The 18,382-nt window shown below is 42.4% G+C and overlaps 1 protein-coding gene across 1 annotated transcript in view; it reads right to left on the bottom strand.

The window, feature by feature from the left end:
* The window catches only part of MED12L (mediator complex subunit 12L), a 262,912-nt gene that overhangs the window by 192,803 nt on the left and 51,727 nt on the right, over nucleotides 1–18,382 (bottom strand). The window contains exons 11-12 of the mRNA XM_084847292.1: nucleotides 1,785–1,916; nucleotides 691–817 (exon numbers count right to left, since the gene is read on the bottom strand). Of these exons, the coding sequence (XP_084703418.1) occupies nucleotides 691–817; nucleotides 1,785–1,916 (259 nt within the window). The remainder of the gene's footprint in view (nucleotides 1–690; nucleotides 818–1,784; nucleotides 1,917–18,382) is intronic.

The raw sequence follows: 18,382 nt of genomic DNA, 5'->3' as shown, positions 1-18,382 counted from the left end.
ATCACCCTCCACTGGACAAGGGCTTGCCCTCTTGCACTCCATAACATATTTGTGTGTGTAATATATGCATACAGGGGTATATATGTGTGTATAGTGTTTGTATGTACGTGTGTGTATATGTGTATGTGTGTGTGTGTGTGTATATACACACACATATACATACACACACACACATATAGACTAACAACAGGGTTACACTGTTGTTAGTCTATCTTTCTATCTCTATTATAAATTTTACATTAAGATTGACAGCATCCACAGTGGATCCAGAGCCTCCTTGTTGTTTTGCTGTTGTGATGCTTTACACCAACCACTACACAAACGCATGTGCGTGTGTGTGTGTGTATCTATATAGATATGCACACTAGTCGGACAGACATGTTTACACTTTACCTAAATGTCCTAAACTTCTGGATAAGGCAAGCTGAAACAAACAATTTTTCTCCAGCCTCTAACACAAAGAATTACTTTGAATTCCTTAATTGCCTCAGACAAAAATACTTTAGTTCCCAAAACACAATGTTTTGGAAAGTTAAAACCCTGTAAAGAGAAAAAAAAATCTGTACGTCAGGCAGTAGCGAGGAAGGAAGAAAATATACTAACAATCATAGTAATGAAACAGAATTAACTCAGTTGTTGGACAAAAGGTCAAAATGCTTCACTCTGTTCTGGAATGAAGATGATACTTACATAATGATGGGGCTTGGGTATCTAAAAACCTAAGAAGGACGTTCTGGAAAACAGGAAGGCTGGATCCAGCAAGTGATGCTGAAGAAATAGATTCCTTTTCATCCAAGACTTCTACCTCACCACACCGCTACAAATATAAACAAGATCAAGCTAGTGAGTGTAGAATTGCAATACCATAGCTATAAATGCAATTGCATTTACTTTGCCCTCCCCATTACCCAGAAATCCCACAGAAGAGAAGAAAAAAAACCCTCACAACTATTTGTAACAGTTACAACATGTTGATCTCTGGCTGGCTGTGCATAATAGTAAACAAGATAATCTAATTTAAAGTCAGTTAAGAATTGGCTGAGTGACACACAAGCACAGATCAAGGATTTGTACCGTTGTCACAATGTGCACCCATGCCAAAAGAGATTGAGAGTTTTGTTACATCTTTCTCAAACAGTGCATTGGAGCTATAGAGATTGTAAATTCATCAGGGCAAGGAACTATCTTTTTTGCTTTATGTTACTTTGTAAAGTGCCATGTGGATTGATAGCACTGTGGGTTGCATCCAAAGATTCTGTTCCTCCAGAAGAAGGAAACCTTGGATGTTACCTTATGTAAGTTTAAAATGTCTTTTATTATTATCATTCTTCTTTAAACAAACAATGCATCTACATGCTCACATCCTCTCCACTTAAACACCTTCTTGCATATGGTGCTCCTATGTGTGCAATATTATCTAACTGTGATTCTAATAAGCTGAAGAATCAATGATGTTTACAGCAAGCCAAGTTTAAAAAAATATACTACCCAACTAAGCCCTTTCTTTGTTTATAATGGATGATCTTGGCTGTGAATCCAGCACTTAGTTCAAGGTGAATTACGGGAGAGGACCAGAAGAAACTGCTTTTTCCTTCCTTTTCTGTCCCAAACATTAATTCCCCGCTATTGCCACCACAAGAAAAAGAGACATGTTAAAAGATCCTGATTGATCTGAAAGGAGGCACAGTAAGACTATAGTTCAGAAATATCAGAGCTTCTAACAGGGTTCTATGGATCAAGGGATGAATCTTCCATTATGAACCAAGAACAACCAAACAACTTACATCTGCTTCAATTTCAGCTTGCCTCTTCTCCAGAAGTTTAGCCACAGCCATTGCCCTGTGCTTGCCAGATCTTTTACTGCTCACAGCCCATTCACAAAGCAATGTTATGACAGCTTCATCATTAGGTGCAACCTGTTAAATCACAAACAAGTATCTTATTTAGTAGAGCAAAGATTGGCTATGAATTAGAAACAAGGTAGATACATATGACTAAAAAGAACAGGAAGTTATAGATCCATCTAAAAGTTCCAGGACAGCTTATTTTCAGCGTGGTACACATAGCTACCACACTGATTTTAGAGGGAGGATTTTTTTAAAAAAAGAGCATATGCAACAAAGACACAGTAGAATCCTGAGCAAGGATCAAGGGATGTAACAGCAGCAGAAGGAGATGTGTACAAGAGCAGGATCCTCTCGTCTAGACTACTGTAATGCACTCTACGTGGGGTTACCCTTGAAGACAGTTCGGAAGCTGCAGCTGGTGCAGAACGCAGCGGCTCACCTGATTAAAGGCAGCCACTGGCATGATTGCATCACTCCGGTGCTGAAGGAGTTGCACTGGTTACCAGTTGTTTTCCAGGCCAAATTCAAGGTAGTTTTGACCTTTAAAACCCTATATGGTTCCGGCTCAGCCTATCTCAAGGAGTGCCTCCAGCAACACCAGACAGGCCGCTCAACAAGATCAGCCTTGGATGGCCTTCTCTCTGTCCCATCAGCCAGGACAGCTAGGCTGGTGAGGACGAGGGAGAGGGCCTTCTCTGCGGGGGCCCCCACTCTGTGGAACTCCCTCCGTCATGCCCTCTCTTTAATGAGCTTCCACCATGCATTAAAAACGTGGTTGTTCAGGCAGGCATTTGGGGTGGGTTAGGGTATTTTTAGAAATATTGTGTTTTAATATGGAATTTTATTGTTTTAAACTGTTGCACTATTGTACATCGCCTTGAGTGGCCAGATGACCGGCCAGATGGGCCATTAAGAAATTTAATAAATTAAAAAAATAAAAGGACCAGCTCCAGTCTCAAATGCAGTTGATGTAATGTATGTATTTTAAAACTACATTTTACAAGAAAGTCTATGTAATGCATGTATTTCAAAACTAGATTTTACAAGAAAATCCATGAAGTTTTAACTAGTCACAAGTTTTAACTAGTCACATATTTCTGGCTGAATTTATCGGTGCAGGGGTTCTTTTTAAAGTGGATTTAAAAGACTATGAACATGTTGATTTTGCACATATTTTAAATTATTGTGATCTTGTTTTATGCATAAAGCACCTTGATTTTAAAGAGACAAGATGCAAATCATTTATTAAAAGTGAGCAGCTGCTCCAGGGTTCTCATGATTAAGAACTGTGCATCCTTGACACTTTTATACACATCATCAAATAAAAATTTTGAAGTTTCTGTATGCAAACTTTATAAATAATTTATTATAATTATAATTATTATAGTACCATCAATGTGCATAATGTTTACAGATGCTTTACCATCTAAAAACTGACAGAGGAGAAACAGACAAAAGGGGTAAACAGGGAAGACACATGTGGCTGTTTCAGTTACATGTGCCAAGGTTTAAGGTGCTTCCAACTGATGATTTTATGGTACTATCACCCTCCCACGTTCACGGCCATTTATGGGGGGAAGGTTCATGACCCCCCTGTGTTCTTCCACTGCTTCTTCCTTTTTTTCCTTAATACAGAAAATCTGGTAAGAAAGAAAAGATGGAATACACAGCACCTTCTGATTGCTAGTGCTAGGAGCTCTGGAAACACCCTTAATTACAAGCAAAGTTAGTATGGCAAGAAAACTAAAGGGTGGAGCCAAAGGCTTCAGGAAACAGGGGAGTTCTGAGGAGAGATTTGAAGGGACTAAGGGAAATAGCAACGCGCATGTGTTCTGGGAAGTGATTCCAAGCATATGGATCAGAAAGGATAAACAGTGGAGTTCTGAGGGAGCAGGAGACCTCTGAGTGTTGTTCTTGAAGTGTGACCATCAGAGGCAGGGGTGTTACTGTGATAAGGGGAGAGAAGGGAGGCAGGGGTAAAGCCATGGAGGGCCTTGTGCTTAGCACATGAGATACAGATTCATAACAGTGTCTGGTTAGGTCATAAGAGCTTAAATTTGTATTGGCAACAGCAGGCAAAAGCAACATAATACTAGACAGTAGCCTCCACATATCCTCTTGCCATTGCAACTCTTGTACAAAATGAATCACCAGATACATTGTTGATGATTATTTGATGCTTCTTGTCATCAGACCATAAAGAACTGCTTTGCTAGATCAGACCGAAAGTTTGTCTAGTCTAGCGCACCATCTCCAGTAATGAGAGCCTGGATCAACCTGGAAATCTTACAAGTAGGATATGCAAGTGATTGCCATCCCTTTCATTATTCTGCAGTCACAGCATGTTCGGGCAGCTGAACCATGAGGGCAGCTACGCATTTTTACATTAAAAAAGAGGCTGGAGGGAAAGGAGCACACTAAGTTTATAAAATGCTGGATGATGTGGAGAAAATAAAGAGGAAAAATATTTTATCTCTATTAATGCCACCACACACTTGAGAGTTTGTATTTAAAATAACCAACCTGGTAGTCTACACGTATAAGTTAAACAAAATGTAAATTCTTTTTCTATGCATTACCTAATTAGCCTTTACAATTCACTGCTCTAGCATGTTACAAATTTAATGAAAACAGATGTGTATATAAAGGAAAGGTCCATCAGCCAAGGAAATATTCTCTATGTTCAGGGCAACATCAATCTGGCTACCAGATTCTGGAAGTTAACAGGGTAGATATCAACGTGGAGTCACACAGATAGGTGCATCAAAGGAACAAGTGCAACAAAAGGGGAAGCCATATTATGGAGTAACAGTAGCATATGACTAAGGGAGATGAAAATATTGTTTGATAAGTAAAAGATGTTTAAGGATGAGTCCCAAAACACCAAAAAGAAAACAAAGGAAAAAATGATGATGGTGCAAGCCAATATTTAAGAGACCCAACATATTTTGAACAAAAGGTCTTTTCAGGGAAGTAACTACTCTCTGGGCAAGTGACTTCTGATTAGACTGCCTCTGAACTTCCCTTCAACCATAGCTAGCCACAGTTAACAAACACAACACCAAACTGGATGCAACATTACTCCAATACACCACAGCTAATTTACACCACAGCTAATTTAGGTGCTAGAAATATGACTAGCAATGTAGGATTTTGTTTAGCCATTATTTTAACATGCTGGGCCTCTTAGCTTGCTTAATTTCCATCAGAGGCCACTCAGAAGGTTAGTTTTCCGGTCCAGTGTTATTTTTCATATCCAGTTTCAGCAAGATTCTTGACAGAGGTACAATTAAATCTATCACAGTACAAAGTCTTTTCCACAGTCTCTTATCACATTGTCACAACCTTGATCTGATATGATGTCTTTCTGTGTAGGACTTCCTTTTTGCTGTGCAAGAAAAGTGTTGTAAAGCATATTATATTGTTGCTATAAAGCAAACAAGCAATGCAAACCTTTACAAAAAGCAAAAAGGGTCCAAAATCTGCAGAAAAATATGCAGTGCCACAATGTGGTTTTAATCACTGTAAGCACATGAAGTGATAAAACCATCTGTCTGTTTTCCTGTCTTGGTTCGACTCAAAGCGGCCATGTAGTATACAAATAATGCTCTTCTGGAAATTCTTAAAATTCCATAACTCTGATTTCATGTTGACCTGCTAAAGCAATTTTTTAAGAGCTAAAATTAGAAATATTTTGGACGTTTACCCAAGCCAAAAGTAGCCCTTATAAAGACATGGGTGTAGAACCTCTTCCAGCCCAAGGGCCGAATTCCATTTCAGGAGAGCTCTCAGGGGCCGCAATCCAGTTGTGAGTGTGGCCAATTGCAAAAGATGTTGGGCCAAAACACCAAAAATGCCTGCACATTTTAGCTCCAAGCTCTTACTCCCAGTAACTAAGCCTTAGGGGATGCATTTCAACATTTTAGAATGGGGAAAAGGTGCACAAAAAGCTAGGAGATGACCATTGGTGGTCAGGTGAAAGGGGGTGGGGCCAGGTAAAAAGGGCATGTCTACCTGGGGGGAACCGCAGGAGGGGCAGATCTGAGCCCTAAGCCTGAAATTCTCCACCCTGTGTAATATTGTATAGAAAATATGACATTTTTAAGACTTTTTCAGGTGTGGGACAAGTTCAAGCTAGCAACTTCGCACATATCTGAAGAAGAAACTTTGCAGATAGGGTCACAAGATGCAGATCAAGCACAGTTCTCCACCTTTGAGTAGCAACATTTGTTTGAGCCCACGACAGGGGTGGGAAGGACAAATGGGCAGGGACACTGGCTGGCAAGGCAGTCCACAGTAGCTCAGGATGGGCCTGGCACCAGCTTCTATTGCAGTGGAGTCAGGCAGACTAAAGCTGCCTACCTCCTGTGGAGCTTGGGCATCAGGCAGGGACCATGTCAAGGGTGAGTGTGTGTGCCCCCAGGGCCAGGCCTACCATTAGGCAGAGTGAGACAGCTGATTTTGGGTGTCATGAAATGGCAGCAAACTATTATTTATTTATTATTTGTTTATTTATTACATTTATATCCTGCCTTTTTTCCTCCTTGAGGAACCCAAGGCGGCATACATAGTCCTCGTCCTCCTCCATTTTATCCTCACAACAACAACCCTGTGAGGTGGGTTGGACTGAGAGTCTGTGACAGGCCCAGAGTCACCCAGTGAGCTTCCATGGCCGAGCAGGGACTAGAACCTGGATCTCCTGACTCCCAGTCCAACACTCTAGCCACTACACCACACTGGCTCTCTATTAGTTATTTAACTTATTGTTATTATTCTGCTTTTACTGCCGGGAAGGAGAGAGGTGCTTGTGGGCCTTTCTGCCTCAGGTGTCAGAATAACTTGACTAGCATTGGGTACTATACACCTTGACTTGAGGGGAGAGGGGTGCCATTTGCTGCTCTACTTCAGGAAGGAAAAGTCTTGGGCCAGCCCTGGTACTCCCTAAGTGGCCTCAGGGGATCAGCCACACAGGCCAATACACCACAGGACTGGCACACCAAGCGTGGTGACTACAGCATGAGTGTTCACTCCATCTGCTGCTCTAGGTTACCGTTCTTCCAATGGAGTACTCAGCAGATGAGTTAGGTCAAACTGCCATCAGCAGTCAGGCTATCAATATCATCATATTGATAGGGTCCTGTTCATTTTATGCCCGAATATATTAGAAGTCTTATTTAATAATGTCATAGTCTGTGGGTGGCCAGCTTCATTCATCCCCCCCTCCACACACACCGTTTTTTCCCCAATGTGGACACAAATCATACTGCAGACACTGCCTGTAGGCATTCAGTTGCACCCCTCTAATCTGTACAATACTTACCCACAAACTTATCTCATGTTGACAGCTGTAACTGTGGCAGTTAAAAGACTAAATACTTGGCCTTAACAAGATAGTGGGAGGAACTGTTGTCTCCCCACCATCAGCTCCAACACTTCTCCCTTTGAATCTATTACTATTACAAAGACAGATGGTATAAACCTGCATTATTTCTTTTGCAGGCGAAATCAGAAAAATCCAAACTGTTCCAGACCTCTGAAGGAGGTTGATGTTTCAAAAGATTTCTGCACTCTTATCAAATGCCCCCATGAACTTCAGTGTCCATTTTGTGTACACAGACAAGATGTGCATACAGAGTCACCTCCAAAATTTGAATTACGCAGAGTAGCTTGTAACACTAACTGTAACAGGAAAAAGTCTTAGCTAGGGAAGTTTATGAACTTCTGACAGTTTTAAACCGAAGGGTTTAGACTGACTGCTAAGTGGTAATGACTATGGCTGAAACACAATTTTTGAATCAGAGTGACAGCCTGGAACTGAATGGAGAGAGGTGAACAGAAGTAATGGCACTGCTTGGTGTATAGAAGCCATGCAGACAATTCCATTCTCCACTTCCCCAAATGAGGTCCCAGGTCAACAACATGGGGTGACTAAGGGTGGTGTTGAGCCCAGTATGAAGACCAAATCTGACCTCCCCTTAAAGACAGCACCAAGTTTTGGGACCCATCCAAAGTGGTTAAGTTATCCCCCACCAAGAAATGGCTGCATTGGACTCAGTCCTTACACCCCAAAATTCAACCCTGCTCTTCCCTCTTCTCAAGCACATACAGCACACAGTATCCCTTCCTTGTTTGGCAAAGGCCTAGGAAATTAGTTTTGTTTAGGCAATTGCACAAACAAAGCAAAAACAGCAGAAGCCAGCTGGCCCTGCTTTATGGAAGCTAAAAATTCTTAAGCTACTCTTAACGGCAGCTGTGACTTTTTGCATTTGATGTGCGAATATTTACATAAGCTCATTTTAAATTTGTATTTAAATTACAATACAATTGTAATACAAGCAATACAATACAGCACCTGAATACCTGGCAACAAATCAACAGTCATACATTTGAACGAACAGTACGGTACTGTATTTTACAAAGTACTGGCAACTGAAGTAAAACCATTTGTAATTTTTAACCTGAGCTGTAACAAGTTTTTTAATGGAATAACTGCCTGGTTATCTTTAGAGACATACAAAGAAGTTTTTCAATACCCTTTACTGACCTTTTATAGCCTTACATTAACAAATAAAATACAAACTGTGTGAAATTGAAAAAAGACAAACAGCTGGTCCTGTTTATAAATGAGTCAGATTTGTTTAAGTCTGTGTAGCTGCCTGTCTGACTACAGCACTAAATCCTGACATAAGTTTGACTTAAGCCCTATTCAGGCTTTCCCAATCTGGCTAGAATACACATGCAAGGAGGGAGAGCATGCTAGCCCCACCCCCTCCATTATCGTGTTTTGTCACCCTCTACAAGTGGAAGACAACTTTCTGAAGAGGAACTCCACATGATCTAGAATGCTGGAAAATCAGCATTCTGGCTCATGAGATATAGAAGGCTCTCCTTTTCAGAAACTCACCTTCCACGTGTAGAAGGTGATGATGCAGAGGGCAGGGCTACTATGCTCTCTTTCCTTGCATGTTTGCTCTAACAGGATCAGGAATGCCTGAATAAGGCTATACAAATAGAACAAAATTAACATGAAGAACTAACAGCAAGACTGCTGACAAAAAATGTGCCACAAACCTAGATTGCCATATGCATGGGTGGGGGAAGTACGCACAGTCAGTGGTGTTTTCAAGGTAATTCCCTTGTCATTTTCTAGGGGTCCCCTACACAGCTTTGGCCTCTAGAAGTTACTGTGTAAGTCACTCAGCCTATCTACTTAGTCCAGAATTCGTCCTAATGCTACCACCATCTACTGATTTACAAAGAGCAATGAAACACTTCCTTTTATGTACTTGGCTGTGTAATTCAAAGCCACCATGCAAGGCAAAATATGCTAAACTTAGAATACCCCAAACCAGAGTACATTCATTAATTACAATCCATAAGTACTTTTATTGATGGAAAACAGCCAGAACAAATAGTCATATGATACAGAATAATCATTCCAATACCAAACCTAATAACCATTCTGACCTAAGTGACTCACCTCTTTTAACAGCTATCCTCACCAGCAGCCTTTTACCTCGCGCTCAACTCTCTCTTAACCCCTCTCCCCCTCACTCTCCTCCTATTCTGCTGTTGTGTAATTGCCTCTCTGCAACTGTCACTCATTCCAGTCCCCACTCCAACTCCATTGTTTCACACTCCCCTGCTGTCAATCATTCACCTGCAATGTTCCTTTAAGGCAGTTTCCTCTGCCATGACAACTTTCAATTTTTCCTACTCTGTCACAATACATCTTACCAAACCAATACAGCAAGTCACTCTTTGAAGATTGGAACAACTTCCAAATCTTGTACTAGACTGGTTTTGATGTTTTTTTAATTTGGTTCCTCACTGCTATCCTTCATTATCAGTTCTTTCAGTACCCCTCTAGTGTCTCATTTTAGTATTCCTGAATCCACCTGCAATGATATATTTTCTTCAAATTTCTAATAACTAATTATTGCCACTCTGGCCATGAGAATATAGCAGCCTCTAAAACTGAACTGTAGGCATTGTCAATTATTAACAACAACAACAACAACAAATTATGTTGTTTCTCTCACTAATTTCACTCCACCTTGTTGATTTATTACTCTTTACTTAGGACAACCAGATATAAGGGGGGAAAGGGGCTCCTGTACTTTTAAAAGCTGTGCACAAGAGAACATTTCAGCAGCTGCAGCATGGCATATAGGAGAAAAAAGAAACCCACACCTGCTGAAAGTCCCCCTTTTACACAGTTAAAGGCTCAGGAGTTCTGTCCATCCCTTGCACCTGGTCATCCTACTTTTCCTTACAATGTTATGTTTTTATTAATTTTGGACAAAATTATTTCACATACAACTTTAAACAACAAAATCAGCAAGAAGAATCCCATTAGCTATTTCAGGGGGTTCCCCCTAATCCCATTTTAGTTCTAGATCTTTGCAATATTAGGTCTTAGGATCAGTTGGCACGTCTCCCTTCTCTGAGCCAGGGTTGTTGTTTAGATTTTCCTAAGCCATTTGCCAAATTGTTAAATTATCACATCACTGTAATACTGAAACAGACAGAACATACATTCTCCCTACCCTAACCAGTTCTCTAGCATCAAACCACCTCCTGTGACAGGAAGAGGTTTGGGCTGTTCTGCAGAAGCTAGGTTCAAGTATTACCTACCAATTATCAACTATACTGAAGCAAAGAATCCACTATAGTTGAATAGTATACAAGTTAGCTGGTAATTAAATCCCAGATTCAGAACATGGAACATCCTTATGTGTGAACTGAACAGCCACATGTATGGGCTTGATAGAGCCCTTTTCCCACCCGCCATTTTTGGCCAAATGCATGCCATAGCACTCCCTGGAAGCACTATGGAAGACCATGCATACTTCCTATGTATGCATATATACATATGTGATGATAGACTGCTTTTCTCTATTTACTTGCCTCTTGTCTTTGGGAACAGGGCTGAATTAGAGAGAAGGATACATTTGTCCAGTCAATTTCTTTTCTTAAATTCAGCCCCTTCCTGATCAGGAAAACTGGTGATAAGAGTGCTCTGCTTGTTCTCTAGCTTAGATCCTCTGGGAAAGAGGGTCTGGGGTAAGCAGCAAGCATAACTTCCTGCTCAACGATTTTCTTGGTTACAGATCCAGTTTTTTTCTGAGCCAGTTCCAAACACAGTTCAGTGCTGCCTCAAAATTTCCAAAAGATCAACCAGTTTCCAGCTCCATCGGAACAGAATAAGCCATGGATTTATATGGAAGAGTTAAAGGCAAAACACTTAATTTTTATTTCTATACTGCTCTTCATAAAGTTGATATCAGAGTGGTTCACAAAACTAACTGGAATACTTACAACAGGACATATGTTCCACAGAAATCACTCAAGCCTTACTTCCAGGTAAACAAGTTTAAAGATGATGTGCAATTTAGCCTCATGGCAAAGGCAAAGACAGTGGGTTTAAGGAACAGGGATGGTAGTAGACCTCCTAACCTGGAATGAATAGATACCAAGAAACACAAACAGGGCAGCTTTGACAGAAGCTGCAGCAAGCTATTTGAGAACAAGCAATTAACAGGTAACCAAATCATCTCCTTCCCTACAACAGAAAACAGTTTACAGGGCTACATTCTCACAACTGGTAGTTTCCAAGGAGAGGAAGAAAAAGGGATACTCCCCCGCTGTCTGGATACTCGCTGTGGTAACAGGTTTGGAGCAGATACTAATATTTTTCTCAATACTGGAATTAAACTACACAACCTTCTCCAAATAGCAACTGTCTGGAAACCTTCCTCACAAAACAAGGTGAAAAGATAAGATCAAATGGCAGTACTGAACATGAAGGGCAGAACAGAAAAGACATTTGGAAAACAAAAGAAGATGGTTTTGAGAAGCTAAATGAAACTGAGATATTGACTGCACTGAACTTCTCAATATTCAGGGATGAGTCAGTGCAGAACAAAATGTGGGTGGGTGTTGTTTTTTTTTACCAAGGACATCACTGGAAAACTTCAAAGGCTTGTTTTAGTAAATGCGCAGCAGGAAGGGTTGATGTGAATAACTTCCCTTTTTACCCAAGAGACTAAAAACAACTAATTCTTAAACTTTCAAAACCAACTCTCCCACAGCATGAGATAGATGATCACAGCCATTAAGAAAAGTTTGCAATACATAAAAAGCAAAAACCTAGCTAAGTGGATGCTAAGGGCAGCACCTCTGTTCCAAGTCACGAAGTATGCATGATGTTTGATTTTATACATGTTACCATTAAATCATTCAGCTTTTTTCCTGATGTGTACTTAAAGAGTTCTGGGGGAATAGAAAAAACCCAAAGCCGTTTATATAATACATTGAAAAATCATCTTTATCTACAAGATACAATAATGCCATTTATCCAGGTAATTATTACAAGACTTTAAGAGGATCCTGATCTTCTACAAGTCAATAATGTAAAATATATTGACCAAGTTAACTTTTCAAACTGCGTCAATAAGCACTAGGTTTTTGTAAAGTTATGGAGAGAGCAATCCTATGTTCCCTGGACGGCATCTGGGGGGACATAGGATTGTTCAGTTTCCTGGGCTCAGAAACAGGGCTCTGACTTAGAGAGCCAGGAAACCGCACTCCCCACCCACCCACCCCCCGTCATAGCTGGCACAGAGAGAATCATGCTGGCTACCTCTCCACACTCCAAAAATGTAGCACAGAGATGGGGAGAAGGAGGCATTCCCAAGGTTGACAAGGGGAGGAGATCAGGACAGCAGACATATGAGAAATCCTATGGCTGCCCGAGCCTCCTTCCCTCCCCCTCCTCAAAGCCTCCCACTCTGCACTGGATACACATAAGCCTCCAAGTTCAGAGAGTTACATGTACCCAGGGGCAGATCCCACAGAATTGTGCCCTTAGGGTCCAATCCTATGCATGTTTAGATAGAAAAATGTCCTACAACTCCCAGCATGCCTCAGCCAGCCATGCTAGCAGGGGCATGCTGGGAGCTGTAGGACTTTTTTCTGTCTAAATATGCATAGGATTGTACCCTTAGTCACTCACATAGCGCTGTGAACCTAGCTTACCACTTCATTTGCCACTGTTTGAGACTAAAAGTTTTAAATAGTTTGTGTGTTGTATATGTGACAATGATGACATTCTTACTTACACATAAGACATACCAAAACTCATGCAGTAATATATTCAATTTCTCAAACATGATCATAACTAATACTTTCCTGGAAGAAATTTCACATGAAACCATGTGCAGATTTAACAAGCAGATGCCTTAGTGCCATCCATGCCTTTCCAACATGGTAAAGGTTCCTCCTGTGCAAGCACCGAGTCATTGCTGACTCCTAGAGGGACGCCGCTGTCGCTGGTGTTTTCATGGCAGACTATAGCAGGGTGGTTTGCCATTGCCTTCCCCCATCGTGTCTATCTAACATGGTAACACAGCTTTAAAAGAACTACTGCAGATAACATATTGCAGCTTTTCATTAGTTCTTTTTTTTATAAAGAAAAAGCTGCCATCTAGTGGCTAAGATACAATTTTCAAAATTTAATTTATTTATTACATTTCAAGCTGAAGCTCTCTGGGCAGTTCACAACAATTAAACCATAAAATACAACATAATAAAACACAATTTAAAAGTTTAAAATCACAATATAAAATAAAAATAAAAGCAAACCCCAGAATAAAACCTAGCAGTGGAAAGATTTAAAATACAGTAACAGATTTAAAACAACAGAAACTGAAAGACTAAAATGCCTGGGAAAATAAGGTCTTCACCAGGCACTAGTGAAGGCGGAGAATTCCGCCACGGACTCCAGTGAGGCCGGATTCTTTAGAATCTGACCCCCCGGAGTCCATGGCAGAACAGAGCAATCCCCCCCGCCACCCTGCGAAGTCCCCGCAGAGCAGATCCTACCTGCCTCCAGCAGTCCAGATCTGGCCACTGCTAGCCGCTGCTCTGGTGTGCAGCCGCGAATGGCATCCTGCATAGGGGACGCCATCTGCGTCGCTACTTTAGCCGTGATAGGCTACGTAAATATTTACATAGCCTATCACAGCTACAGCAGCGACGCAAATGGTGTCCCCTACGCAGGACACCATTTGCGTCCGCAGCAGCCTGGCTGCGGATCGGCCCGGCCGGCAGCTCTGCAGACACGCCACTGAGCCAAGCCGGCCGGGGAGAATTCCAGGGGGGAGGAATGGTTCATCTCCCCCCCCAATCGAGGATTCCTGGAGGAGGACAGGATCGCCCCCCACAGACCCTAGCGGAGCAAGGTAAGTGGGGTTTTGTACACCCCTACCTGGCACCAAAATGACCACAACCTAAGAACCAGGTGATTTTCTCTGTGAGGCCCATTCCACAACTAGAGTGTCACAACAGAAAAGGCCCCCTTTTAATTGCCTCAGTTCATTTGGCAGGTGCTCCTGGAAGAGGCCAGGTGAATATGATCTTAGGGACTGGGCAGGTATATGGGAGGAGACGATCCTTCAAGTAACCTGGGCCAAAGCCATGTAGGGCTTTGAATGTTAAGACCAGCACTTTGAAGCAGGCCAAGAAATGGACTGGCAGCCAGTCCAGATGGAAAATTACTGGCACGATATGATCATGTTGGCCAGTCCCCATTAACAATCTTGCTACCCTATTTTAGATCAGCTGAAGTTTCTGGACCATTTTCAAAGAAAGCCCTGCAGTAATCAAGATGAGAGGTGACCAGAGCATGGTTAACTGTAGCTAGGCTATCTTTCCTCAGATAAGGATGTAGTTGGTATATCAGCCTAAATTGATAAAAGGTGCTCCATGCCACCGAGTCTACCTGTGCCTCTAATGACAATGGCAGATCCAAGAGCACCCCCAAACTACAAACCAGATCCTTTAGAGGGAGTACAACACTGTCCAGAACAGGCTGAACATCACTTAGCCAGACAGACAAACCACTCATTAATAGTTCAACCTTGTCTGGATTAAGTCTCAGTTTATTGGCCCTCATCCAGTCCATAACCATACCCAGGCACTGATTCAGAACAGCCACTGCCTTATCTAGATTTGATGAAAAGGAGAGACAAAACTGAGTGTCATTTGCATGTTGATGACATCTCAGCCCTCACCCCCAGATAACCTCCAGTTATCTGCGGTTTCATGTAGATGGTGAATAGCATGAAGGAAAGAATAGAGCCCTGTGGAACCCCATAGCATAGCTGCCAAGATACAGAGCAATAATCCACCAGCATCACCTTCTGGAATTGGCCATCCAAGTAGGAGTGGAACCGCTGGACTGCAATGCCTCCAACTCCCAACCCAGACAACCTATCTAGAAGGATACCATGGTATGAAAAGCTGGTGAGAGGTCCAAGAGAATCAACAAGGTCACACTCTCCCTGTCCCTCTCTCAGCAAAGGTCATCCCACACGGTGACCAACACAGTTTTCATTCCAAAACCAGGCCTGAAGCCCAATTGAAATAGGTCTAGATAATCAGTTTCATTCAAGAGTGCCTGGAGTTGGCCAGCAATCACCTGTTCAAGCATCTTGCTCTCCTTTAAAGAGGTTGGTACCACCCCTCTCAAGGAGGAATTTACAACCTCTTGGACCCAGCTCCTTATTAGATGTAATAAGCCATGAAAGGCAAGGGACAAGCTCACAGGTGGTCAACCGGACTTGGCCAAGCTCCTTGTCCACATCCTTGGGCCACAATAACTGAAACTTATTCAATTAAAAAAAAAAAAAAGATGGTGCTCTGGACTCCTCTACTAATGGAACTGCATTATGACGTGGTGTCCAAGTCATGACAGATTTGAGGAACTTTATCTTCAAAATGTCGTGCATGATATGAGGATTCCACCAACTCTCTCCCTGGTCCAGGTTATAGCAGGCCATGAACATTTGGAAAAGCTCCACTGGACAACACTAAGATGCAATGGTGGTGGAAAAGAATCCCTTTTTGCCACAGGATAGGCTCAATAATGAGCTCTAACCTGTGTTTGGTCAGACTTGACACAAGCTTTCCTCCACCTGCATTCTAGCCATCTTCCCTCTTATTCATTGCCCTCAGATCAGGTGTATACCAAGGAGCTGCCTGGGCTCTGCTCAGAGGGAGAGAGCGCTTGGGCATAATTGTGTCAACTACCCAAGGCATCTATGCATTCCACAGAGTGACCAGAGCTTCAACAGGAACAGCAGCCCTCCAGAATCCATTGAAATCAATTAGCCTCTGTGGCCAGACCATTTTAATGTATCCCCCACCCTTGTAAGAGGGGAAAGGCTGCTGAGAGTCGAACCCTCAATAGGAAGCGTTCCAACCATAAGAATGGGGTAGATGTTAATTCCCCTACTTTCAGATCACCATCCTCATGCCCAGTTGAGAAAACCAAATCAAGCCTGTGTCCTCTTCCATGTGTTGGGTTGATGGCATGTTGAGACAGCCCCATGGTTGTCATGGTGGCCATAAAATCTTGAGCTACCCAGATCTGGTGGACTCAGCATGGAAGATGGAATTCCCCAAAACTATCATTCTAGGGGTCCTCAACACCAAATGCAAGACCACCTCCATCAGTTCAGGCAGGGAGAACGAAGGGCAGCAGGCTGAGCAGTATACCAGTAGAATCTCTAACCCGTCCTTGTTACCCAACACAAGGTACAAACACTCAAGATTGGCATTCGAAAGGACAGAGAGCCTAGAAAGGGAGACAGAATTCTTATAGACCACAGCACACACACCCTGACTCTCAAGTCGATAGTGGGGCACAGCTGGGAGAGACTAACCCCTCCAGTTCCCCACCCAGGCCTCAGTAATACACACCAGGTCGGCCCTCTCATCCACAATTAATCATGGATGAGAGAGATTTGGGGGGGACCAACCCAGCATTGAGCAATAGCACACCAGACCTGAGGGCAAGCTGGTAAGGCAGCCAAAAACCATCTGGTTGGAGGAAGAACCAGAAGAGGGGATAGGCATAAGCTGTCTAGATACATGAAGCGAAGGGAAGGAAGAAGCACTCAAATTTATTGTTTATTCCTGCTCCAACAAAACATAATTTGTTGGACTTGGAACATTACATCTTATCCAGTCCATTAACTCAGTAATCCTTCCAACAAGGAACTTGTAAGGCAAGTCAGTCATTACTACAGATAGAAGGAGAATGCTACAGCTGAGATAGAAAGACTTGACTAAGACCACTTATGGCAAAGGTGTGGAACATGTGGCCCTCCAGATGTTGGTGGACTGCAATTCCCATCAGCCCAAGCCTGCATAGCAAATGGTGAGTGGTAATGGGAGTTGCAGTCCAACCACTTCCAGAGGGCCACACATTTCCCCATACCTGACTTACACAGTCCATGGGAGTGGAGAGATTTGAGCAAGGGATTTTCCAACCCATCACTCACACTCTTAACCACTACATCTACTTTCATTAGCTATATATACACATAACAGTCTGTTTCCAGAATGTGGATGGATGGACAGAATAATTATATGTTAGACATCTCAAACTGTATGACAGATCAGAATGAAATCTGTTTAGAGCTAGTTACTAAGATGTTTGTGACTTTGCTCCTGGTCATTGGTGCTGACTAAAGAGCTCCCTCTATAAGACAATTAAGTCCAGAGTCTACCATTACTTAATTGCATCACTACTCCTGATCACTTAGGAATATATACTTCGTGACCTTAGCTCACACACATATATACATGCACATAAATAAACAATGGTGCAGTTTCCACCTATCAGCTGTGGAACAGTTCTTTTGAAACTTTCTAAAATTGTTATTTCCTCTGCAGCTGAAAAGAGCTGGCACCACATCAGATTGTGGTCACTGGAGCCAATATAAGCAGATATACAAATATAGCATTTGTTCTGTCAGCTGCAAACCAAGGCATTAAGCGAATACACAGATTCAGTAACTTCCACAATTCAGGCAAGTTAAGACAGCATTTGCTGCGACCCATATAAGCCAGTGATCACAGAAGACCAGCAGCTGGGGAGAACATGGATCAGAAACAATTCATTTCCTATCTTTATCAGTAAATAAGCTGAAGAAGAGTGTGTGTGTGTGTGTGTGTGTGTGTGTGTGTGTGAGAGAGAGAGAGAGAGAGAGAGAGAGAGAGATGCATGCTATAAGTAGTATAAAGCTGGGAGGGGAACCTGCAGCCTATGAACCACATGTGGCCTACAAATCTATTTTCATGTGGGCTGGCACAGAGATGGGGAAGGGCCACAGCTCAGTGGAACACCACATGCAGTGCATGCAGAAAGTCCCATGTAGTGGTTAAGAGTGTGAGTGATGGGTTGGAAAATCCCTTGCTCAAATCTCTCCACTCCCATGGACTGTGTAAGTCAGGTATGGGGAAATGTGTGGCCCTCTGGAAGCGGTTGGACTGCAACTCCCATTACCACTCACCATTTGCTATGCAGGCTAGGGCTGATGGGAATTGCAGTCCACCAACATCTGGAGGGCCACATGTTCCACACCTTTGCCATAAGTGGTCTTAGTCAAGTTTGATCCTTGGCATCTCCAGGTAGTGTTGGGGGAAAAAGCCTGCCTGAAACCCTGGAGAGCTGCTGCCAGTCA

Source organism: Heloderma suspectum, chromosome 3 (assembly GCF_057233095.1).
Source record: "Heloderma suspectum isolate Gila_16-S chromosome 3, 16-S_ref, whole genome shotgun sequence".
Taxonomy (NCBI): domain Eukaryota; kingdom Metazoa; phylum Chordata; class Lepidosauria; order Squamata; family Helodermatidae; genus Heloderma; species Heloderma suspectum.
The sequence above is the reverse complement of the archived record's forward strand: the minus strand, read 5'-3'. Positions and strand labels throughout refer to the sequence as shown.